Genomic DNA, 27,627 nt, shown 5'->3' on the forward strand with positions numbered 1-27,627 from the left:
GTTAATCATAAGTTGAGACACGCCGAGGTAATGTTTAGCGTACCCGAAACTTATTTCTAACATATGATTAACGTGTTGTTGGCACGTTACGCGATTGTTGCCACACATCGACAGACGTTACTTTTAAGTTACTCATAGGCTGAAAGACGTCGGTATAATGGATCGTCCTTGCGTCAGCGTCCACGGCCACGGCCAGGACACTTATTTGCAGCATTCTTCAAACTTTTCTTCGGCATGACGAGGATGTTCACACTTCGATGTCGAGCTTGGCTATAATTCCAATTGTCCATCAGCAGCGTCTATTTAAAATAGTCGAGTTTGAGCGTTTTAACACGTTCAGAAGAAACGCTTCAAATTTGAAAACCCCAGCGTCAAAAAACAAAGGCGAGTGACAGCAATTTAAATCGTTCATTGTAAACAATGAAAACAGCTGAGTGATACCGTTTAAAAGTCGTTGAGTGTAAAAAAAATCGAATTGTTGAGCGCAAGCGTCTACTTTCAATAGTGGAGTTTGAGCGATTTAGCACGTTCAATAGAAACGATTAAAATTTCCGAGCGCCAGCGTCAAAAAACAAAGGCGAGTGACAGCAATTTAAATCGTTCATTGTAAACAATGAAAATAGTTGAGTGGTACCGTTTAAAAGTCGTTGAGTGTAAAAAAAATCCAATTGTTGAGCGCGTCTACTTTCAATAGTGGAGATGCAGCCATTTAAATCGTTGAGTGGCAGCCTATGAATAGCAAACCCTACGTCACCGGCAAAGATAAACTGCCGCACGATATGGATAAGTTAGGCTATCGTTGGGCATAGTTTGTGAACGCCGGCTTCACGATAATTATTCGTTGGTATATCGTATCTATAAGTAATCAAAGCGCTCTGTGCACATTATTAGTTCATTGTGCATTTGTCCAACCCGTTATGAATAGACCTAAATCGTAAAAACAAGCTATAGCTCATTGTTGAAAAAGCCCCATAAAAAATTAGCCGCGAAGAACTTCGAACAATGGTGAAAAGATGTCTCCTACCCATGGACACGCGGACGCAAGGATGATCCATCATAACCCACACCCTCCCCCTCACACTCGCCTACTACTGCCAACATGAACAAACTACTACTAATACTAATACTGATACTGACACTGATACTGATACTGTTACTGCTGACATGGACATCGACTCAAAAAGGACTCGAAAACACTGTTGGGTTCCCCTTTTATGAGCAGCATTTTTATATACCAATTCCCAAAACGGCTGGGAACACGTCTTTATATGGCAGTTGTAAGCTAGAAACACATTAATTTAGTTTTTTTTGTCAACCGGAAGACGTCATTGGAATATGTCTACATACGTCGATGTGTGTTGGGACTACGTAAAGAATTGGTTCAAAGCACATCAAACATAATTTAGAAATAAGTTTCGCGTAAAAGACATTACCGCGACGTGTTTCGACTTATGAGTAGCTTATAAGTAGCGTTTGTGGACGTGTGTAAGCGTCCACATATCGTGTGTAAAACTTATCCCCATCGCATGTGGAACGTGTGTCATATGCCGAGTACGTCCAAAAATTTTGAACATGTTTAAAATTTCTTGACGTACTCTACTTACTCCGACGTATGATAGCGTACATAAGCGTTCTACTCACGTATACCAAACTTACTCATACCGTATTTGACGTGCCCCAACGTTTTAGACACATTTTTCTTAGGTCGGCATACGCTGGCAAGATCGCCAAGGTGTGACCGCGATGTTGTCACTTCCATTTCTATAGCAGTTATGATTCGAATCGTTGTGCGTCAGCCTTTTAATAGGCTACGTCACGACATCGTCGGGTATGCATGCAACGCGCTATGCCTAAGTTAGACTATCGTTGGGCATCGGTTGTGTAGGCCGACAACAGGTTCAGCATTCGTTCGTATAAGTTATCTATAACACAACGAAACGTTCTGTGTCCGTTACCAATGCGTTATACATAAGACCAAGTCGCTATGAATACGTCCAAATCTTTAAAAAAAAACATCAAAAGTTCAACTTAAGCCAGCGTTTTACATACATTTTAATCCATTGCCATCGTTGGCTAAAACGTCAAGGTGTGACCGGGCCTTTAGCAATGGCTTTCTTACTGCCATTTGACCTGTCAAACCTGCAGCTTGAAGTCTTCTCTTCACAGTTGAAACTGAGACTTCCTTACTTCGACCAGTGTTAAGCTGTGCTTAAAGCTGCTGTCCTGTGAGCCGCCTATCACGCAAGCTGTTAACTCTCAGAAACTTGTCTTCTGATTGTGTTGTGGCTTTGGGTCTGCCAGACCTCTTTCTATCAGAGTTTCCTCCAGTTTCCAAGTGCCTTTTGATGGTGTAGGAAACTGTACTCACTGACATATTGGCTTGCTTTGCAATTTCTCTAAAGGAAAGACCTCCACTTTTAAGGGTTATAATGGTCTGTCTGTCTTCCTTTGTTAATTGTCTTTTTCTCACCATTATGATAGCAATATACTACTTCCTGCAGTGCAATATTGTCAAAATAATGCTTCAGAGGGTGCAGCAACACAGTCTGGTCCAACACTGCTTTTATACAGACAGAGGGTTTAGAACTAATCAACAAAAGTTGGGACACCTGAAGGAATTGTTTGCATCAACTTTGAAGGCTTAATTTACTTCCATTGCTGCAGAACAGCTACAGTTGCTAACCGATTACTTGTTCCCTAAAAAGGGCCTTTTTAAACAACTCTGAAATTTACATTGTTTTTCAGTTTTTGGTAACCTAAACTTCTTTTTTTTTAATCTCTCGCAGTTTACCGCTTAGCTTTATACCATTTCTGGCTATTCACTGGACTTGAACTGCTTAAATTTCAGTAAAAACTGGAAAAATGGGGGTGTTCTAAAACTTTTGACCGGTAATATATATATATATATATATATATATATATATATATATATATATATATATATATATATATATATATATATATATATATATATATAATATACTGCTGGCCTTCGTGAGGACTCTACCTTTTAACTCCACATCATCTAATAGCCAGTATCATATTTTGGACAAGAATGCTCGTTTTAATTGGAGCTCTCCAACGGTGTCTTCTTCCAGACAAATAATTGTACTGCTGTACTCCATCAAAAAAAGAAGAATAAAATATAGACAAGAGCAAAGTGTTGTTTGTGTGTACTAGTGCATGCCCATAGGTGCGTGCCTGTACGTGCAAACAAAAAAAACAAAAAAACTTTCAAACCGCGTGCCAGAAACAACAACCACACAGGCAATTCTTTCACTCTCGTAAACGACACACACACACACACACACACACACACACACACACACACACACACACACACACACACACACATTGCTGGAAATATAGATAGATGAAATGAGGTCAAAAAGATGACAAATGAAGGGGTTGAATGCACACTGCAGAGCAATGAGTAAGGAAACCCGTCGTTGTGAATCGTTTTTACCACCAAATTGAGATGTATTTCGTTGGCAAGCATGTTGGGTAGAGCTGAATTCCTTTACCCTTCCAAAGGCCACACCGTTTTGACAATTGGAAACAAAAAAAAGTTGTGCACTTTTTTTGATAAATTATTTCCGGAACAATTTTTCTTCAAGAAATAAATAATAATAAAAATTGTCTCCATGTACAAACCTTTATCTCGTTAGCACCTCTTCATAAACAACATTGCTGAGGAAACGGCGCTTCTTCTTTGTTTCCTCGTCCAGGGCAAGAATGTGGAGGCTGCTGGATCTGCCAACGTTTTGATAAATTATTCGTTTTAATGGCCAATTATTCAATTAGCGCCAACGTATTTTGCCTTTTCGCAATGTCGCCGCAAGGAAAAACACAAAGAAAAGAGAAGAGGGGGGAATAAAAAGTTCGTGCAAAAAAAATAAAAAATTTACTTCCTGGTTTGGAGCATACCAGCTCACTCTGATGTCCCCGAAATATATGCACCGTCTAATATGAAAACGATCATAACTTTGGGCATTGTGTTTATCTATAAACACGCATAAGAAATCGAGAAATTATTAGAATACACGAAGTCATCATTATCCGGAAGTCCGTACGTTGTAACCCGTAATGGTGAACGCGGCTGAGGTTCCCTTCCCCCATCGGCCACGCCCACGCAGCAACGTGTCTTGTCATTGGTTGGTAAATAAATAGCCATAACTTGGGAAGCACTTGTCCGTTTAATATAAAACCTTGAAAAGGCACATCGTCAGGTCCCCAGCAACATATCTGGCAAGTTTCAATTAGATCCGACCAGTGGTTGTCGAGAAACAGCGGTCACACACACACACACACACACACACACACACACACACACACACACACACACACACACACACACACACACACACACACACACACACTGCTGGAATCATATATATATATATATATATATATATATATATATATATACATACATACATATATATATATATATATATATATATATATATATATATATATATATATATATATATATATATATACATACATACATATATAGTGTTACGGTTGTGGAAATACGCATTACACCATAAAGAGTCCTCAAGTGAGATATATCGGTAAGTTCATGTGTAGCTAGCCCAAACCCATTGTATAGAGGGAATATGTGTGATCCATTCGGGCTGCGACGCTTTGAGTTAGCCATTTTTCTTTCTCTATTGTTATTTTCGACCATTAAGCCGCCAACAACGCAAACAGCCACTACCTTTACCTTCACAACTCCATCCCGCAAACATCGCTTCACCGCCATTCCCAAACGACGCCCGCCAACCACCAAACCACCACAGAAAACCGCCCACCACCTTCGCCTATCTACACCAAACGTCGTGCTGTCCAGGGCCCGTTCAGCGATTGGTGCCGAACGCATCGAGCCACGAGCGCGAATGGCGGCCTTTCCGAGGGAGAAATTCGGATCAGGAAGGCTTCACGCCCCCTTTTTCTCCGTCCAATGGGCGAGCGTCGGGCGGTATGGCTCCGCCTCCAAGCGCGATGAGCATGGATTCTTCACAAGAGGAATTCGGATCAAAAAGGCTTCACTCCCCCTTTTTGCCCGACCAATGGCTGACCAGAGGGTGGCGTGGCCCCGCCTCCAATCGTGTTTTGATCCTGAAATTTGCATATAGGCTCCTCCTGCGGCCTATAAAGACGCGAGCATAAGGCGACTCGCGCGGTTGAGTTCAGTTCAGTGCGGGTCGAGTGCAGTTCAATTGGAGTTCGCGCGGTTCAGTTGCAGGCGGCTGGTCGGGGCAAGTTCAAGTTTGAGTCAAGTGAAGACGACGGTCGGCAACGAGGTTGCGGTGTGGGGATCGCTCGTCTCATCGCGGGGTCCAAGCCAGCCAGCCATTCCCCTCTCCCTGAGCATCAGCAATTCCCCCCTCCCCATCCGTGCTGAGATAGTCCCGGGGGGCCCCGTTCCTCCCCCACCCTAAACGTGGTGCCAACAAAACTGCTTGCGCGGAGCACGCCGGAGAGGGCTCGCCGACCACGCCAGGGGCATGGAGTCGGGGCGCAGCTGCGTGAACATTGCGGTTTGCCCGCCATCGCGTCACGAGGACGCGGGTAAGACCTTCTCGGTCTTGTGGACCTGGCCGCTCCTCCAGGTTCCATGCACTTTTGGTCCACGGACCTGTCTGCCTCCTTGCCTGTGAAGGTGGCTTTCTTTCCTTTGCTTTTTGTATGAGTGATGTGGCACCGAGTCCCGACAAGTAGAACTGTTTAAGTCTTGTAAATAATTGCCCTTTTATTCGGTTGTAGCTCTGCATCGTGCTTTTGCTTTCGTTGCATTTTGTTTTGACTGTATGGCTGTATATACGTGCTTGTGTGTGTGTAATAAAGTGCTTGCATGTTGAACTGTTTCCCGCTTTGCTTCGTCTCCTTCCTTTTATTGAATCTCCATCTTGCATCCCGTAAGGGATTCGTAGTGGGTTTCAACATCCCGGTAATTAATCGGAACCGTCAAGGCCGACGATAACTCCGCTCGGTTATCCCTGTAATACGGAACGAACAGCTTCAGCGGTTCGTGTCCGGAGTCGGCCTGTGGCGTGGTACAACTCCTCGGTACGCTACTCGCGCGAGTACTTAGGTAAATCGACCATTCGGTGATCGGACCCTATTTCGCGCGGGTAGAATGTGGACTGAGTTGTGGTGAGGTTAAACCCCCACCCGTGACTGGCTCCGGGCGGTAGTTCCCGGAGGGTCACGACTGAATTGTCCGTTCCGGTGGGCGAGGCAGTCGCTTCTGGCTACACGCGGTCGATCGCACGCTGGCGGGTGCGAATTCGCAACAATACATGTATATATATGTATATATATATATATATATATGTATATATATATATATATATATATATATATATATATATATATATATATATATATAATCTGTATATATGTGTGTGTGTTCGTGCAATCAAAGTTTATAAATCCAGGAATGTGGGGTGACGTTTTGACAGCAGATAATTTTATAAATATATAAATTAATTATATGTATATGTATATATATATATATATATATATATATATATATATATATATATATATATATATATATAAATTATATATATATATATATATATATATATACACACATCTGTATATATGTGTGTGTTTCGTACAATCAAAGTTTATAAATCCAGGAATGTGGGGTGACGTTTTGACAGTAGATAATTTTTAACAAAGTTTGGCTTGTATTTTGGTAAAATAGGAGGACAAAGTGTTTGAAGCTGACTCAGTATGCCATCTCATCTGTCACGGCATTGCCACACTGCCTCCTGAATAAGCGTCCCACACTGTTCATCCCCGAGGCTGATTGTAAGAATATCAGCAGTAATGCTTCCACATTGTTTCATATGAATGCTTCACATGACTGAGAGAACCAGTACTAATTATTTGTTCAGAAGAAGACACCATTGGAGAGCTCCAATTAAAACGAGCCTTCTTGTCCAAATTATGGTACTGGCTATAAGATGATGTGGAGTTAAAAGGTGAAGAGTTTGTTGTACAAATGACCAGGAATTTTTTGTGATGCAAAATAGAAGCTTGTTTACCAATCAAGGTAACAGAGTTATGGAGGTTATCTGTAAATTGAAAAGTGGGGCAATAGGCAATAGCTGGACATTGGAAGTACAGAGGAACAAGATCTGTGAGAAGAAGAGCGAGAATTGCTTTGCAATACATGTCTCCTACGGATGTGATATTTTCTAAGTCCAAAAAGGATATAATTCTGTGAAAAATCGAAGAAACATCCTGAAACTCGAACTTGTTCTCGAACTTATCATAAAGCCATGTGCGAAGTTTCAGTTGAATATGTTGAAGGGTTATGGGAAAAAAAAGTCTGATAAACGACAGATGGGACAGACAGATGGAGAAACGAGAGCAAACCTATCATCCATTCCCGTGAAACCAGGATGGAACTAATAAGGAAGGCTGGAGGTAAATATGAAAGTCAGGTAAATGAAGTGTACCAAATATCACTGTTTGGAATAGGAGACAACATGAGATGCAGAATGGGATTAAGTATTATAAAGATCGGTCATCAATGTGCGCAGGTGCAATGTAGTGTGAAAGCATACCAGGCCCTGGGCCTCTGCCTCCTGGTTAGTGATTCCAACGATGTTCAAAGGTTTGAATTCCACAGCATCCAGAAATGAGAGATGAAATGCTGTGATGCTACCCCACAGTGGCAAGCAATAATGTATTCTACTACTTTTTAGTGGTTTGTAGACCATGAGGAATTCAGTGTAGCCAAGGAAAAGCTCGGCCCAGAAGAGATGCCCAATCTGTGCCAGGCTTTGGAAATGTAGTCAGCCCAGAAATAGTCATGGCTTGTGGTGAGTCTCAGGAGATCAAGGGACGGAACCTCCACCAGAGGTTGGTCACAGATAGGAGGATTAATAAATCCAACCTTTTCACGAGACAAAACAAAATGTGAGACCACCTACAGTGAATGTCATGTTCCAGGTATCAAAGCAGCTTCTGATCTTCAGCAAGTCAGCTGTCTTTATAGGAACTTGCACCGTTAAGCAGGCCCTTTCAACAGGTAAATATCCGAATAAAGGTACATCTCTTGGTACATCCCATAAATACCAATTTGATTGGAGGCAAAATGCAGCACCTGAACATCATATTTTCCCACATAGATTTCCTCCAAGACAAAAGAACCAAAGGACAAGCAAACCACCCACAGTGCCATTTGCTTTTCAAGCAGCAATCTGAGCTATCAATCCATTGGGACCATTCTCTGTGCAGAGCATTGGTGCTGCCAAAGCAGACTCCTTGGCTATTGGACACAATCCTGGACAGGTTGCCACTCCAACACAGGATACCAGCATGCTGGCACTCATTTTGCCAACCTCGGAAGGATGACAGGCAGAGTCAAACCCACCTGGTATTAATTCAACAGCCGATTAGGGTTTGAACTCAGGATCAGAGGATCCCAAGCCCACCACCCAAACCATTGAGTCAACACCAGGCATTATCCGAGTTATGAAGAAATTTCTTTGTTTTTATCTCGTTACAACTTTTTATGTTGCACACATCTCCCTGTGTATAAAATGTCGTTCGAGAAAGTTGAACATGTATTATTGAATGAGCTTCACTCGTTTGATCTAAAGGTAAACTGAACCGAGTAATATCCATATTTGTAATGTTTGCAGATTTTTAGAAGGCAGGCAGAAATGCACATACATGGAATTAGATAAAAGAACATGACGATGTATTCTACCGAGCAAACACCTATTTTGAACGTTTCTGTTTTTACGACAATGTGTGAAGCTGTACTCCATCAACAAAAGAAGAAAAAAATATATACAAGAGCAAAGTGTTGTTTGTTGTTGAATTACAATTCATACAAGCAGCAGCATGATACGGATACAATGTCCTCTTTAAGGATGAAGTCCTTTTAAGCTGTTAATCCAAGGTTATCCGTAAACCCATTCCTAAACCCTATCCACGGGATTCATGTCAGTGCTCTCAGGAAAATCTTCCTAACCGTCTTTAACAATTACAAGACCTGCCCTACCATCACTATCAATGCACTGACTATCTCGTATTGATAGAAATTGTCTATTTCTTTGGAAAATACTTTGTTTGCAAATTACTCCAATTTACATAGAGCAGTCTGTCAAACAGCACAAACACCTGAAAATGTGACCTTCAACAAGTCTCACAACCTGAATTGACCTCCAGCAAAATGCTGCTTAGCAATCATAATAAGTAATAGTGAAACAACAATAATAACTCGAAGGGCACTCGGGAGAGCGCATACCTCCATCACGCAATGCCTGATCCAGTGGAACATATCGGGCACAATACATTTTTGAAATACATATCTTGCTGTATATTGTTTTTGGCCCCTTCTCTCAATAGTGAAGAATCACTTTCAAAATATAAAAATTATCGGATCCAGATTCGGATTTGGATCTTCACCAAAAGTGAACCAATTCATCCTTGTCACACACCCAAAGTGTCCACCAAGTTTTGTCACAATCTGTCCACAACTATTTGAGAAATCGTGTTATATATCGTTTTTCGCCCGATCACATCTCAATGGTGAAAAATCACTTTAAAAATTTTAGTAGTTGGATCTTGATTTGAATCTTCACCCAAGTCTAATCAGTTCGTTCTTGTCACACACCCAACCTGTCCACCAAGTTTCGTCCAAATCCGTCCACAACTTTTTTGAGATATCCTGCACACAAACAGACAAACAAACAAACAAGAAAAAAGACGTTGTGCAGAGAATGACATTTGCAAAATCCATCCCCCTCTCCAAAGGTTGCCATGGATACATCAAATTGTTCATTTCATTAAGATTAAAATTGACAATCTTAATCAAAGCTCAGGTCAATCAGATGAAAATTGATTATTTTTAAGATCGAAATTGATGATTTTGGAAGTTTGACCTTTGACCTTTTGGTTGCTTTCCCAATTCCCAAAAAATTTCCCAAAAATGGTTGCTTTCCCAATTCCCCAAAAATTTCCCAAAAATGGTTGCTTTCCCAATTCAATGATGGACTATGCAATTGCTGTTTAATTTTCAAGTCAATAGGATGTGAATTGATTATTTTTCATTTGAAAATTGACGATTTTAGAAGTTTGACCTTGAGTTGACCTTTGACCTTTTGATCTCAAAAATAGTTGCTTTCCCAGTTCAATGAAGGACCATGCAATAGCTGTTTAATTTTAAAGTTATTAGGATGTAAATTGACGATTTTAGAAACTTGACCGAAAGATGACCTTCGACCTTTGACCTCAAAATCAATAGGCTTCTCAGTTGAGACTACCTCGACAACTTGGTAAACTTTCATGATAATCGGTTTTCGAATTGTGACCTGTAGGCGATAGACAGACAGACAAACATACAGAATAACAAAATCGACTGACCAACATACTTGAAAAATCTTCGATTTTGCAAGAAACAAACAAACAGTGAAACAAAGACACAGACAAGGGTGAAAACATAACCTCCGCCCACCTTCGGCGTTGAAGGTAATTATAACATTAATTCTCATCACAATATGGAACCCGTGAATGAAAGGGGAACTGATATTGAACAAACCGAACTGTAAATGGACAGATGATCAGCTTCAGTTTCACATCAAGTGATATGAGCTGAAGCACCTGGTAATTCCAAGAAATCGTGATTTTGGCTATTATAATTTTTAAGTGAATTGATAGAAACAGACATAATATTAATAAATTGTGGAATAGAATAACAGACATACTGAAACAAACACAAAGTTATAACTGTAAAATGATATCTTGCCATTTATCATGAAAAGAAATGTTCAGAATTTAAAAGTCACAGAATATATATTTTGCAGAACATCTCCATCACGCGATACAAACAAGCAGACAGAATAACAAAATGGACTGACCAATATACTTGAAAAATCTTTGATTTTGCAAGTAGCAAACAGAGACAAACAAGGGTGAAAACATAACCTTCTTAAGAAGGCATGCAACAGTGTTTAGACACTTCACCCAGAGTGAAGATGGAAACCTATCAATTAAACATTATTAGTTGTGAGTGTTGTTGTCATGTGAACGTACAAAAACAAAATTGACTCAAATGATGGAAAAAAAAATTTTTTTGTCAATTATGTTCTATACAAAGTTTGACAAAAAAGTTGTCCTTTTGACCTCACAAACAATCAGCTTCTTGCTTATGACAAACTCTACCATGTGGTGAAGTTTCGTGAAGATCGGTTTTAAATTGTGACCTGCAGGTGATTGACAAACAAATAGACAGACAGAATAACAAAAAATAACAAACAAGATTGACCATTTCATCAAGATTAAAATTGACAATCTTAATCAAAGCTCAGGTCAATCGGATGAAAATTGATTATTTTTCTGATTGAAATTTCTGATTGATTTTAGAAGTTTGACCTTTTTTCTTGTCCAACCTTTTGAAGAGGTTTTTTTTTTCGCTCACCGTTTCATGATATGTATTCATATCATGAAATGCTGTTTAATTTTCGTTTTTGCCCTATATCCTGTATCTCATCACAATATGGAACCCATGAATGAAACTTTCAAGTTAATCTTCTCCCTTCCATTTTCTAGTTTTCCTCTTCTGTTCTTGCTCCATTATGTCATCACTAAGCCTGGTGTTGGCTTAACAGTTAAGGTGGCTGGTTTAAGATCTTCGAGTCTTGAGTTCGAGCCCTTGTCGTGCTGTTGAATTAACACCAGGTGGGTCAACTCAGCCTGTCATCCTTCTGAGGCTGGTGTAAATGATTATCAGCTTATTGGTAACAGGGGCATTGCATCAGTGGCACAGCTGCACCCCTAGAAAATGATGCAACCAAGCAGCTGCAGGACAGGCTGCATACAAATAAATAAATAAATAAATAAAATGTCATCACTATTCAACACCTGTAAGGAAGATGAAATATATGCATTTGAAAAATTGCTTAATCTTGGAAGTTTTGAATCATTGAATTAATTTGAAAATGTAGGTATGATATGCAATCTTCAGCTTTCAGTGGCTGGAAATTCTTTCTTTTATGAGATACATCTTCCTTATTTGAATCGACAGCGTGAAACCTTAAGAAAAATTTGAAAAACAGGAAATGAATTTCATCGGGAAGTGATGATGGCCTCTAAAGAAGAGGTCGGTTTTTCGAGGACGTCGTGGCGGCCGTAGGGTTAGTCTTTGCTCATCGGCTCTCTACTGATTCATACTGCCGAGTAACAAAGTGGGTATCATTATAAGCATTTTGAATATACGAATTCATTGGTGCACACTTTAATGTGAATTAACCTCTCCGATCATTTCTGAAGATTATTGAAGTTGACAGTTTTCAAATTTTAAGCAAAATTTCTAATTTTAATGAATACTCATGATTATGCAAACTGAGCTAATTAACAAAATAACAGCAGTTGTTAAAGGGGAAAATGTGTAGCCTTATATTTTGGTGTCAGTTTTGTTATTCTATCTTCAAAACTGAGTTAGATATGCTCGATTTACTGATCGAGCTGCTGTGGTTCAATTTCCGATAAGTTGTTATGGTTGGCCTGGGGGAAGCTGGGGTGCACGGTGGGCTTCACTGGTCCCCGGCCTATTTGTCCTTGTCGATCCTAGTTCACCCAAACAGGGAATCTGAACTCGGTACAGGTGGACAAGCCCACCAGATCGGTCGTCGTGCATTATTACAGAGAGAGAGAGAACGGACACATCGCAGGAGGAGCTGCTTGAAGAGTACAAGCACCAAAAACAAGAGCACGGAGGAGAAAGCAAGAGCGAGGAGCACACACACAGTACGTAGGGGCGCTGAGAACGTACCGAGGTCATCGTACGGAGGAACGTAAAGTAAAAAGCATGAAGCACGTAAATACCTACGAGCACAGATAAGGTAAAGGGGAAGTATGGAGAAGATGCGAAATGACCACGAAATTAATTTGTGTGTGTGCGTGTTTGCTCGACCTGGAGACGTTCGGCGTGTCTGGAGTGAAGCCCAATAACCCAGAGTGTTTGTTAACTCGATTCATCAACGAGATTCGTGGTCACATGCTACAATACCATGGAATGTACACACTTTTTAAACGTCACAAAAGCAAAAACACTGATTGAAGAACAAAACCTACTCAGACGTCTCACTGTCTTGTCCAAAACATAGTCCTGGATACGGTGGGGTTCGCGGGCAAAAAGAAGGCTCAAGGAATTGGAGTGATGAAGACATGTGGCGCAGCACTCGGCACGGCACGGCACGACACACGGCACGACACGACACATCACAAAGCTCGGTGCGGCGAGCGTCCTTCAGCACCTGAACAGCGCCAAAGCTTTCCCTGCTTTCCCTCCAAAAGTCGGGTTCTTCACGCACAGAAGCCTGGGAATAACGCTTATTAAACCGTGCACCAGTGATCTCCACCGGGTTGCACCGCCTACTGCCAATGCCACGTCACCATTCTTCATATAGAGCTTGGTGACCGTTTCCACTGCTGGTGGCGCCGGTGAGCAGCCCCGTGGAGTCAACTTCGCGCCGTATCCATGGAAAAATGAAAATAAACAATTGCAGTTATCAGCAACTATGAAGTAGTTTATACAACAACGCCCAAAGTTCAGGGGAAACGGGTGAGACACCTTCGAATAAAAAGCTATTTTTCTTGTTGAAATTGGTGTTTTATAGTCTCAATTAACATGAAAATCATTTTGATAGCTTAGGAAGAATTCAAGAGATGTGGTCGCATGCTATATATATATATATATATATATATATATATATATATATATATATATATATATATATATATATATATATATATATATATATATATATATATACACACACACACACACACACACACACACACATATACATATATATATATATATATATATATATATATATATATATATATATATATATATTATAAACATACATTGTTGCGCATTCGCGCACGCCGGCGTGCGATCGGCCGCGTCGCCCATTGGTCGGACAATTCAGTCGTGACCCTCCTTGGAACTACCGCCAAGAGCTAGTCACGGGTGGGGGTTTAACCTTACCACGATCGTGTCAATTGCCCACCCGCGCAGGATAGGGTTGCTCGCCAAATTCGACCTACCAAAGTACCTGCGCGAGTCGTCAACCGGGCGATCGTACCTCGCCGCAGGTCGGCCTATGAAACGAACCACTGAAGCGGTCCGTTCCGTGCTACAGTGATAACCGAGCAGTGTTATCGCTGACCTCGACGGATGTGATTCTGTTTACCGGGTGCTTACACCCCTCTACCAATTTCTACCGTGATGCAAGATGGTACTTTCAAAACAGGGAATAGGACGCAACGAACGGGGAAAAGTTCAATAAGCACATTTATTCGACATTGCACGTATTTACAGTCACAGCAATGAATCACGCACGTATGGACAGTCAAAGCAAGCAGATAAAAGAATTACCACCGAATAAAGCGTTTTATCCACATATCCCTGTGTCGTAAGAAGTGACAACGGTTGCGTCAGGAAGGGCATCTGGCGTAAAACATGTGCCAAATCACTTTGCGGATTATACAGATGATCCGCTGTGGCGACCCCGAACGGGAGCAGCCGAAAGAAGAAGAAGAAAGCGTTTTATTCGCACACACAGTCACTTAAACAAGTCTACTTACTAGACGGCGCCACAACATGCATTTATACAAAAAGCAAAGAAAAGCCATCCCCAAAGACAAGGGTGGCAGACAGGTCCGTGGACCGAATGTGACGTGGAGCCTGGATGAACGGTCAGGCCCACGAGACCGAAGGGTCTTACCCGTGCCCTCGTGGCGCAAGGGTGGGCAGGTCGCGACGTCTACTCCCCCACGGCGTGGCGTGGCCGCGCCTGTTCTCGGGCACCCGGCTGGGTCGGTGAGCTCTCTCCGGCGTTCTCCATGCGGATGCACAGGCTCGCGCCACACAAGAGGCACCACGGAACGGACGGGGTTACCGGCGCTCTCTCAGCGCGGATGCTCGGTATGGGGGGAATTGCTGGTGCTCTCTCAGCACGTCGATGCTCTCTCAGAACGTCAATGCTCTCTCAGCACGTCAATGCTCTCTCAGCAGGTCAATGCTCTCTCAGCGAGACGGGGTTACCGGCGCTCTCTCTGCGCAGATGCTCGGTATGGGGGAATTGTTGATGCTCTCTCAGCACGTCGATGCACTCTTAGCCAGTCTGCTCTTTTAGCGAGTTGACGCTCTCTTAGCGAGTTGACGCTCGAACGAGCACCCTGGACCGCCTTAGCTCCGGCAAACTCTCCCTGGCTGTGGTCTCCACTTCGCCCCTTTTCCTGGCGGTGGTCTCCACGTAGCCCTCTGGTTTGCCTCCAAGCTCCTCTCTGCGTCCCTGCTCTGTTCACCAACTCTCGCTCTGACACCACGACCGTCTTCCCACAACCGGCTGACTTGAGCTCCGTCTCTCGAAACCTGAACCCAGACTGACTTGTAACTGATCGCGAGCTCGTCTCCCCCAACACTGACTGTGAGCTCCGTTCACAAACACTGGCAACCGACCCACCGACACTTCTCTCGACACTGCCTCGAGCTCCGTAAAACCGACTGGCCCTTAGCTCCGTTCTGCTCGCCCTTTTATAGGGCCGGGGAAGCGAGAATCGACCCCTGACCCTTGACCTCCAACCCCGGCAAAGCCGATGTGGTAGAAATCACCAAAACACTCTCTCGACAGCGTGACCCCTGACCCCGGCAGAGCCGATGTGTGTAATTCACTGAAGCTTCGCCTCGACAGGGCGGCTTCGTCCCGGCCGAGCCGATGTGTGTAATTCACCGAGGGTTCACCTCGACAGGGCGGCTTCGTCCCGGCCGAGCCGATGTGTGTAATTCACCGAGGCTTCGCCTTGACAGCGCGGCTTCGTCCCGGCCGAGCCGATGTGTGTAAATTCACCGAGGATTTGCTTCGACAGCGCGACCTTTGACCCCGGCAAAGCGGACGTCACGGGAATCATCGCAGCGCTCGTCCTGACCGCGTGAACTCCAACCCCGGCAAAGCGGACGTGGTAGAAATCATCGGGGCGCTCGTCCTGACAGCGTGAACTCCGACCCCGGCAAAGCGGATGTGGTAGAAATCATCGGAGCGCTCATCCTGACAGCGTGAAGATGGCGTTGTCTCCGGGATGGAAGTGAAGCGATGTTTGCGGGGTGGCGTTGTTGATGGTAGTGAAGGGAAAAGGGCGAAGGTGGTGGTGGTTTGGTTGTGGTTGTTTGGGAACGATGTTGGTGGTGGCGATTTGGTTGTTGTGGGCGTCGTTTGAGAATGGCGGTGAAGCGATGTTTGCGGGGTGGAGTTGTGGAGGTAACGAGGCGAAGGTGGTGGTGTTTGAGTTGTAGTTGTTTGGGAATGATGTTGGTGGTGGCGATTTGGTTGTTCGGGGATGATTGGTCCAAAATAATGTTCGAGAAAAGAAAAATGGCTATCTCAAAGCGTCGCAGCCCAGTGAACACGAATTATAATTCCCTCGAAACAACGGTGGGGAACTATCTGCACGTAAACTTACCGGCATAACTGATATAAGGACCTTTCTGGTGTTGTGCAAATTTCCACAGCCGTAACAATATATACACACATACAAACATGTGTATATATATATATATATATATATATATATATATATATATATATATATATATATATATATATATATATATATATATATATATATATATATATATATATATATATATATATATATATATATATATATATATATATATATATATATATATATATATATATATATATATATATATATATATATATATATATATATATATATATATATATATATATATATATATATATATATATATATATATATATATATATATATATATATATATATATATATATATATATATATGTATATATATATATATATATATATATATATATATATATATATATATATATATATATATATATATATATATATATATATATATATATATATATATATATATATATATATGTATATATATATATATATATATATATATATACATACACACACACACACAAACAGACATATATAAATATAGATATATACGCACATATATACAAATAAAAGGGTGTGTGTGTGTGTGTGTGTGTGTGTGTGTGTGTGTGTGTGTGTGTGTGTGTGTGTCTCCTCCATAATTACAAAACTGTAAAACCTCGCAGCTTTAAACTTTGCATGTATACTAAAAACTCTAATTAAATGCATGAGTAAAAATTTTACTCATGCATTTAATTAGATAATCTGTCAACATGTGTGGTTCGTGCTCCGTCACCCTGAGCGAGTGGTTCATGCTCCGTCACCCTGAGGAAGTTGTTGTGAAATAACACCTGATTTCTAAGCTGTTTGCCGTATTGACATGTTTTTTAAATTACTGAGCCAAATTTTTTTCCACCCATCACACACAGCTGTTTATAAAGAACGAGATGACACGTGAACCCGTTGGGTTCCCATTGTGACAGCGGTTGATAAAAAAAATCATTAAAAAAAACAAAGAAAGAAGATAGCTCCAGCGGACTATACAGCTGAGGTTGTTTGCATTGATCAAATTCTCCCGGAGTACTTGACTGAATCGGGAATTGATTTTTTTCATAATTTTTTGTTGTTGCCGGATTTGAACAAAATTTGAAACTGCACACCACAGGAGAATGGTGAGTAAGGTTGCCCTCAAATTTTTGCGCTATCGTATACTGTTTTGGCTGTATTTTGGGAACATATATACATACATACATACAAGATGAGAGTTTTAGTAATATATAGAGAGAAGATAATGTTTGTGAAAATATCCCTGAAACTTCAAGGCAAATGCAACGTTGTTTTTCGGTGAAAGCTACTCAAGATTTCTGGGTTGTATGCAGTAAGTACTGTAGTTGGTAATCACACTGACCCCAACCTGTTGATTCCCAAAATTTCTGATATCGGCCAAGCACGTGTGTGCGTGCGTGCGTGTTTATTTCAGTTCCATCATGAGCCATAAAACATGTAGACTTAAAACAAAAAAAAACATAGAAGAAGCTTATTTGGTATGAACCGAGGAGCTGTAATAACAATTCCATACGTATGCCGTATGGACGGCATACATGCCGACGAAAATCAAGGACGTAGAATTTATGTCATAAAAGATACATCTCTGGCACAAGGTAATGAAAGAGTCGTCTCCACATTCTGCTCTGCTTCTTTCTCCTCATTTCTTCTCGTCTCCTCGGAATGAATGACGGTGCCATGTCTGTTGTCTAAGTATGTCGGTATAAAAGGGAAATACGTATTAGGGGTGTCTTTTCTTTGTGTCTTTTGCATTTGATTGCTTGTTGATTGCCTGCCTGTGTAAACAAAGATAGCTGTTGCTTGCATGGAAATATGTGTTTGATGCTTGCTTGCTTGTGTGTGTAAATAGATAATTGTTATCTTTCAAATCTGCCTCGCTTATGTCAGTAGGGTGAGTATACTGATTCTGGCTCACTTTTCCCCATGTAAGTGAATGGGGGATTTTCAGCGATTAATATTTTTTCCCAAAAAATAAACCCCCTTTTTAGCCCAAGGTATATTTATTTGTCTCCCCTTTTAGCCTTGGGGCACTCTATTCAAATAACCAATGCAATAAGATAAAGATTTGTTCAAGTAGCAAAGTAGTAATGGGATTTGTTAAAGGTGATTCTAAAGAAATATCTGAAATATGTAAGCCGAGGGACACTTTTTTTCAAATAACCAATGCATATTGTTTAGCTCACTCATTGAACCTATAAAGATTTGTTCATTCTCAAATTCCTTCAATAGTTTAATTTTCTTTGCACAATAATCCCCATCTAAAATATTTAAAAATAAAACACTTGAATCTTTATATTTTTCAAGATACCCCTTTTGTGTCATTATGAAATGATATACTTCTCTTAATGATCTCATCTGACCACCTCCTGAGTTGCATATCATTTTTTTGCATAAACCACGCCATATAATAAACAAGTTTTGTTTCAAATGTTTTCAGTTCGTGCCGTGAAAATGAGGAAGTGTTTTTGGACAGTCATGCTGTGAAAATATAGGAACTATTCTGTGAGAGACAAGGCCTCGTGTTTATATTTTAAATCAGAACACCAACAGGCTTTTAAACATAAGTTTAATCAAAATCATTTTAGGGCATTTTAAGTATGTTATGAAAATGATTCATACAATTTGAGAATATATCGCCCAATTATTTTCCAAGTTGTCTCGCCCGAAGCGTCATTTCCTGTGGCCACACCTGATGATTAGGCAATTTCCTCATTGTTGCCTTATAAGTGATTCGCCAGACAAAGTTTCTGCCAGACGGGATTTTCATTTTTACAACTGAGACATGAACGATCTTTCTTCTGACGAACAAAACAGCTCACCACAAAGTTGGTAAGCTTGTGTATGGGTTCCTCTTTTAACGATGAAGCAATTGATTATAAATTAAATTGTGATAATTCTGATATATATATTTTTTCCTGGCAAGTCCTTGGAAGAAGAGCAGTTTTACATATCACGATGAGGTGCATGAAATTAATGCTCTTATTGAAGAGGAAGTCTTATCACGGCCTCTGATCTTTTTGCCACATTGTACCAATGGTAAAAAAACTGAGACATGGATTCTCTTTCTTCCGACGAAGAAAACAGCTCACCACAAAGTTGGTAAGCTTGTGTATGGGTTCCTCTTTGAACGATGAAGCAAATGATTATAAATTAAATCGTGATTATCCTGATATATATATATATATATATATATATATATATATATATATATATATATATATATATATATATATATATATATATATTGTTGTGGTTGACCAAATTCGCAAACCACCATTCAGGTCCCTTAGGTGAGATATCTCGGTAAGTATATGTGTAGTTAGGCCCAAACCCGTTGTCTAGAGGGAATAAATGTCATTCATGAGGGCTGCGACTCTTCAGGATAGCCGTTTTTCTTTTACTATCTTTATTTTGGACCAACCGCCATTATTACCACCACCAACCACGTCTCAACAGCCATCACAACAACAACCACCAACCACAACGCCGCTTCACCACAACCGCCACGACCTTTACCGTCACAACTCGCCACCATCGCATCACCGTCATCTCGCGCCACTCGTGGGCACCGATGCTGGACTCGTGTAGAGCGCGCACCGAGCAGCGTGTTCAAAAGCATCGCGGACTTTCCGCAGAAAAACGGATCAAAAACGACTCACGCCCACTTTTGTTCCGTCCAATCGGTGAGCGAGGGGCGATTTGGCCCCGCCTCCAGGGCGTTGGAGGGCGGTCGCGATATGCAAATTCATGGATCAAAAAGCATTCACGCCCACTTTTCCTCGGGCCAATGGGGAGCCAGCAAGAGAGGTGAAAGGTCGGAGGCAGAGGGTCAAAGATGAAGGAGCGAGGCCACGGGGGATATAAGGGGCCGCGTTCGTCAGTCGAGGCAGTTCAGTTCGCAGGAGGAAGAGTTGAGTTGGAAGCGGAGGAAGAGTTGAGTTGAAGTGGCAGTTCGCAGTTGGGAGTTCGCGGAGTCGGAGTGAAGAGGACGGAGCTGTGGAGAGGCGGCGAAGGCGAAGGCGGACGAGGGGGTGCTCGCGTCGGATTCGGGGAACTGCGGAGAGAAAGGCCGGCGGCGTGACCGAGGTCGTGGTGGAGACGCTTGTCGCGGGACCCGCGATTTTGTGAAATCCCCCTTTCCCCGAGCATCAGCAACCCCCTCCTGTTTCCCCCCCGCGCTGAGATAGTGCGACAAAAGGGGGCCCCCTTCCCACCCCCTACCAGACACTGTCCGCGAGGCCCGCGGAGTTGAGGCACCACCGCCACTTCGCGTCTCATCATCAGACGGGTAGGCCCGACACGGTCTCGGCCACAGGCCCGCCTACCCCTTCATCCTGGAGGGTGGTTCTCTTTTCTTTTGCTTTGGGAATGTGTGTTGTCGGCGCCGTCTGTGAAGTAAAATTGTATAAGTGTTGCCGTGTGCTCGCGTAGTCGGTATTAGATCTGCATTGTCGCATTTGCTTTTTGTCTTCTTCTTTTCCATGTGCTTTTGGTGGAATTGTATATGTGTGCTTTCCGTTCATCGCGAAATAAATGTGCTTATTATTGAACTGTTTTCCCGCTTCGCTTCGTCATTTCTTTCATTGAATCCTCATCTTGCTTCACGTAAAGGGTTGGTCATGGGTTAAGACGCCCGATAATTAATCGAACCGTTGAGGTCGACGAATAACACCGCTCGGTTATCCCGATAGTACGGAACGGGTCGCTTAAGTGGCCCGTGTCCGAAGTCGACCTGCGGCGAGGTGCAATCGCCCGGTCTACCCTCCGTGTGGGTACTTAGGTAGGTCGAATTTGGCGAGCAACCCTATCCCACGCGGGGGCCGATTGGCACGATCGCGGTGAGACCGAAAGGTCCACCCGTGACTGGTTCCCGGCGTTAGTCCGAGAGGGTCACGACTGGATTGTCCGTCCGGTGGGCGACGTGCCGCGATTCGAGTTACGTGGTCGTTCGCACGCCGGCGGGCGCGAATCCGCGACAATATATATATATATATATATATATATATATATATATATATATATATATATATATATATATATATATATATATATATATATATATATATATATATATATATATATATATATATATATATATATATATATATATATATATATATATATATATATATATATATATATATATATACATATATATATATATATATATATATATATATACATATATATATATATACATATATATATATATATATATATATATATATATATATATATATATATATATATATATATATATATATATATATATATATATATATATATATATATATATATATATATATATATATATATATATATATATATATACATATATATATATATATATATATATATATATATATATATATATATATATATTCCTGGCAGGTCCTTGGAAGAAGTGGAGTTTACATATCACGATGATGGTGGACATTCCACCAGAGAAATCGGGGTGGGAGTTGTTGTTGTTCCCCTTTTGTGTTCGTGGAGATGTTGACGGTTGCTGGCGGAGTGGTGAGGATGGCGTGGTTGTTGAGAGGCAGGTGTGGTTGTGGTTGTTGTGAAGCGGCGTTGTGGTTGGTGGTTGTTGTGTGATGGCGGTTGAGACGTGGTTGGTTCAAAATAAAGATAGAACAGAAAAAATGGCTAACTCAAAGTGTCGCAGCCTGAATGGATCACAGAAATTCCCTCTATACAATGGGTTTGGGCAAACTACACATGTACTTAGAGATATCTCACCTATGGGCCCTTCATGGTGTAATGCGAATTTCCACAGCCGTAACAATATTTTAATTTTGTAAATGTTTCTGATGGTTTCATATTTGTTGACGTGTGAATCGTGTTATTATTCTTATCCACAATATCCTGAATAAAGATGACCATTGTTGTGAACTGAATTGTGTGAATTTTTTATACAGTTTCTCTTTTAAGGTATGATTAAAACGTTCAACAACAACGGCCTTCCCTTCATTAAAGGTTCTGTATAATGTAATACTCTTATTTTTTAGAAAATTCATAAATGTCTTGTTATAAAACTCTCCACCCTCATCAGTCCACAATTTTTTTAGGTTTTTCTCTTACTTTTATTAAATATCTGTTGAAAGGCTAACATAAGAGTATTACCTGTTTTGTTTTTTAAAGGGACAACCCATGCGTATCTACTCCTCAAATCAATAACGGTTAAAGCATACTTGTACCCCTTATCATTATTGAGTTCAATCAAATCAGCGGACCAGATATAATCAACTTCCTTGGAATAAACTTTCCTTCTCTGAAACTTTGAGAATATTGGTTTATATAATTCATCAGCTAATTGCTCTTCAGTCTTAATGACATCATTAGAGCCTATAAGGTTTTTGAATTTCCAAGTCCAAGTTTCAATTTAGCACTGATCATCTTCTTCACGATGAACTTATCAACTTTTTCTTTCAAGGTTGGATTTTGTATCAGAGACAAATTATACAACATTTCTCTATCGGCTTCATGTTTTTCTTCCAACGTTGTGGTATTCCCATAATCAATATCGTGCCTCACGCACACTTCATCAACCCTATTGATGGGTTTGCTCCATGGTTTAGGATTGTCTTCCTCATCTAATCTTTTATCCAAGTTTGTGCCTGGACCACAGAAAGAATACCCTGGTAGATGTAATTCCCCCGGTATTCCAGTAGTTGTAAATTTACTTCCTGATAAAAACTTTTGTATATCTCCTCCGAGTTTGTGTTTGGAGATAAATTGATTTTTTTTTTGAACCACACACCAAACATATACCTTTTTGTATAACCCTGTTATTTTTACTTTTAAAATATGGGATATTTTTAGTATTAGTTTTCTTTTTACATTTGAGACAATAACTCATTTATTTATGAGAAAAAATTCCTACAGAGTGCAAAAACCTTTTTAGTTTCCAACATGCACATTTGAATCTTAATTTTTAAAACATAAAGAATCATTAGAAATGCCTTCACTCTCTCCTCCATTTATTTAAGAAAAAAGAAAAAAAACTTTAATTAACATCAATACCCTCTCCCTGAAAACGATGTCAACGGTCTTGTCGAAAATACTGCTAAAAGACTTGTCAATTCTTTGTTTTCCTCCTCAGTGGGTTGAGTTATTTTCTGTAATACCACCAATATTTTTGTAATCTCACTGGTTTCCATATTTTCATATTTATTCATTCTCACTCTTTCCTCCCTCTCCTCTCTTTCCTCCTTCTCTCTCTTCTCTCTCTCCTCCTTCTTTCTTCTCCCTTTCCTCCTTCTCCCTCTCCTCCTTCTCTCTCTTCTCCTTTTCCTCCTCTTCTCTCTCTTCAACTTCCTCGTCCCTTACTATCCTTAAATCGCTTACACCCCATAGAATATCATACATATATTCATCGGGATTTCTTGTTATTCCTGCATCTAAAGGAATTTTATTTCCAACAGGAAACCAATGAAATTTCTTTTGAATTTCAAAAAGAGCCTTTCGTTTTCTTAACTTTATAATTTTTTCATTATTTAACATTCTAATTAAATCCAAAGTTGTTGGTTTATCAACATCAGCATAATGCCAATCTTTTATTGAAAATACCTCATTCTTATGTTGTAGAACATATTTATTAAAATACCGAATACCATTTTCTTGAAGGTATGCTTGGACACAGAAATGATAATTTTCTTGAAGCCTTCTTGCCGTCATTCATGTATTAGAAATATATGTTAGAATAATATTATGACACGAAACACCTCCCCATAGATAAATCATTTTGTATTTCCTTACTTATTATATATAATCCTGTTTTTTTCTGTTTTCATGATATTAACTAGGGCAAAACCATGATTATATTTACCCTTATAAAATTCTTTTATTTGTTGTTTACTAATCATGGCTCCACAAAACTCATTCTCGATACCAAGTGGATAATATTCTTCCTTACGAGACTGATTTAATTGTTCCAGGTCTTTTCGGTCAATGTTAAATGACCAATTATACCCTAAATCATTCATATCATACCCCCATTGTTCTATTCTCATACAAACGATACGCTTCTTTATAAAAATTTTTTTTAATTCGAACTGTGAATTCTGTATGACCTGGAGATAAAATCAACACTTCTGTATCTTTGGAATACACGGCCGTTTTATTTAAGGATATATATTGTGATAAATCACTTAATCTCACCAAGTCATTCGCGTCAGTCGGGGTTGGATAATTTTTTTTAATTTATAAGCATTTTTCATATTAATATTTTTGGTTATATTATATTTATGTCGTTCAGCCTGTGCCTTTGTGTAATAATTTGATAAGTAAGTTTGATACCAACATAATTCATTTATATTAGATTAAAAATAATGTCATGAAAATTTTTATTTTTGTTGAGTTGAAATAACACATACAGACATAATTGACCACAACACTTGGAATTTAATTCTTGGACTTGAAATGTTTGATAAACACCATTCTGTAAGAATTTTATGACTTCAACAGGTGGTGGAAGACCGAAACTATCAAAATAATATTTATCTTGACTATTAAAAATACAAACCCAATTAGAACCGTTCCCATTATTATCTTCAAAGTTCATAATAATATTCTTTGTATGTTTAGGCACATTTGTTAATTAATCTCTCATACAAATAACCACATTATGAATTTTTAATTTCTTACAATATTTGACAAGTTGTAAATTTGATGTTGTATTCTTTCCAAATTCTTTAAACCACTCATCAATGCTCATTTATTTATAAGAAAGATATAATCTATTACCTCTTTTGGTTAATTTTACACCTGCTTGTGCGATGGAAGAAAGCATATCTCCAAGTCCATATCAAGTTTTTCAGCAAAATCTACAATTACACCACTTCCACTAATTTGTTTCTCCAACTCTTTGTTATGTCTTTCCAATTCTTTTTGAGCCCGGAGTTGAGCCTTCCTTTCGTTGGCAGTTTTCACTGCTGTTGAAATACCACCGGTCAATGCTCCAACCGCACTTAAACCAGCAAATAAAGGAATTAGAAATGGGAGAAATCCTCCACTCGTCTCTCTTATTGAATATTTTTTCAACAATGGTTTTGTCATTTTAATTTTAAGTGAGCCAGTATCATTCAAGATTTTAACCTGTTCTCTTGTGAGCAAAACATCAATTCTTACTGCTCCTTTTCTCTGAATTGTATTAACGTTAATCGCACAAGGCTTTTGATTTTGAACACAAGATGATAGTTGATGAAGATTGATTTGATCAAGATATACCCCAGTTGGTACTTTGCCACTCATTTATTTAACAAAAAATTATGTGAGACTAATCATAACACCATTATCTGTATTAATCTGCAATTCTGTTTCTTCCAAAAGCAAACAATATGTATCAACTTCTTCACTCTCTCCTCTTTCAATGTACAGGGAAGTATCCACTCGATTAGACTTTATAGTTTCCTTTTGAGCACTCAGGTCAAATGCATAGATTGTATACAAACTTTTAAATGCTGTCATATCCAAAATAGGTTCTTTATTTCCATTACTTTCGCACACCTTTTGGTAAGACTTGTACGCTTCAGCAAAATCATTTTTTTCCCAATTAATTTCCAATCTATCTCGTGGGTAAAATGTTCCATCTCGAGAAACACGAAGTTGTTTCACCTTGGCATTATCACTCAATGCATTATTCTTATCAGTCGCAGTATCACCATCTGGCTTTTTAAAAATGATCCACAGATATCGTGGCTTTCCTTCCAGAACACCCAAATTCCACGTGTAAGTGGTTTGGTTGAGTTTACCGTGTTGACATCTTCATTGGAGGTATTATACACCGAGTGGTTTCTTTGAGTTAAGTCTTCTATTCAACATCTCTTCTGTTTTAAGATTAGGAGTATATTCACTAATATACCAACTCATTTCATCAATTCCAAATTTATTCTGATCACCAAAAGCACTAGCAACACCAAAAAGTAATCTATTTTCATTATCATTCCTTTGTAGTTGAAATCTAATTTTAAGACCATACAGAACTTTATCATGATCACAAAATCCAAATATACCTTAAAGAGGAACTGCCATAGTAAAACTATTACCTGCTTTTGTATCATCATTATACATTCCTTTCCTTTGATTATATCCAGGGTCTGTGTTTGTTCCCGTTGACATATCAGGAATAAAACCTTCGACAGTCCCCTTTCCCATTCTATCACCGAATGAATATAGTGTAAATTTCATCATTTCAGATACAGCAGAGACATAATCAAACAGTTCAACTTCTTGTGTTCCAATGTACAAACGAACACTATCAAGCATTTTCCAGAAGAAATCATTTACGAGTGTAGCGTTTGTGTTATTCCCAGCCTTCGTGAATGTAAATTTACACAACAAGAAACTTTCGGATAGATTCAAACAGGTTTGTTGATTATTTATTTCAAAACTTTTTGTACCATTTGCATTCCAGTCTGTTCCAGTTATTGCATTTACCTTGAAGTAATCTTTTTTAGTGGAGTTTGAGATAATAATAGTATCATCCAAATCATAGATACTAACAATTGCTTCCATACTTGTATTTATTTCGGAAAAAAATATGTTAAAACTTTTGAAACCCTGATCCAAGTATTCAAATTATTTTGTCGTTATTGGGGGGACAACTGAGTTTTGCCTTTCTTAATTTCTTTTATTGCTTGTAATTTATGAGATTCCTTTTGGGCATCTTTTATACTCTTTCGAGCACCTGCTACATTTCCCACAGCAGAAGCAGTTGAACCAATTAGGTCTTTATGTTTAAGAATAGTTGAACCGATACCCATTAGAGTATCAATTATCCCATCTCCTCTAAATTGATGTCCGACACCCCTTTGTCTCGTCGGTTTATAGTATCCTCTACTAAGATACATACCTTTGCCCTTGTAGTATGGGGAAAGGAACATCCCATCCCCTGTAATTATTTTATATTTTCCCAACGCGTGTTTCCTCACAATAACCATCGTATTTATTTATTGGAAAACTTCACATCGGTGAATTCTGATGGATATAACTTCTCCATTAAAAGAAATCATACGATTATCTTGGTCAGTTATCCTAAAATTTACTCTGTGGATGGTTTTTCCTGACACAGGGAGA

General features: G+C 39.8%; 1 protein-coding gene across 1 annotated transcript in view; it reads right to left on the minus strand.

Moving 5' to 3' along the window:
- Positions 1-27,627, minus strand: part of LOC147023589 (synaptosomal-associated protein 25-like) — a 97,688-nt gene that overhangs the window by 59,944 nt on the left and 10,117 nt on the right. Inside the window, exon 2 of the mRNA XM_085890346.1 lies at positions 13,111-13,410. Within this exon, the coding sequence (XP_085746472.1) occupies positions 13,111-13,410 (300 nt within the window). The remainder of the gene's footprint in view (positions 1-13,110; positions 13,411-27,627) is intronic.

Source organism: Eptatretus burgeri, chromosome 7 (assembly GCF_056783735.1).
Source record: "Eptatretus burgeri isolate ZD-2024b chromosome 7, Ebu_testis_v1, whole genome shotgun sequence".
NCBI classification, from domain to species: domain Eukaryota; kingdom Metazoa; phylum Chordata; class Myxini; order Myxiniformes; family Myxinidae; genus Eptatretus; species Eptatretus burgeri.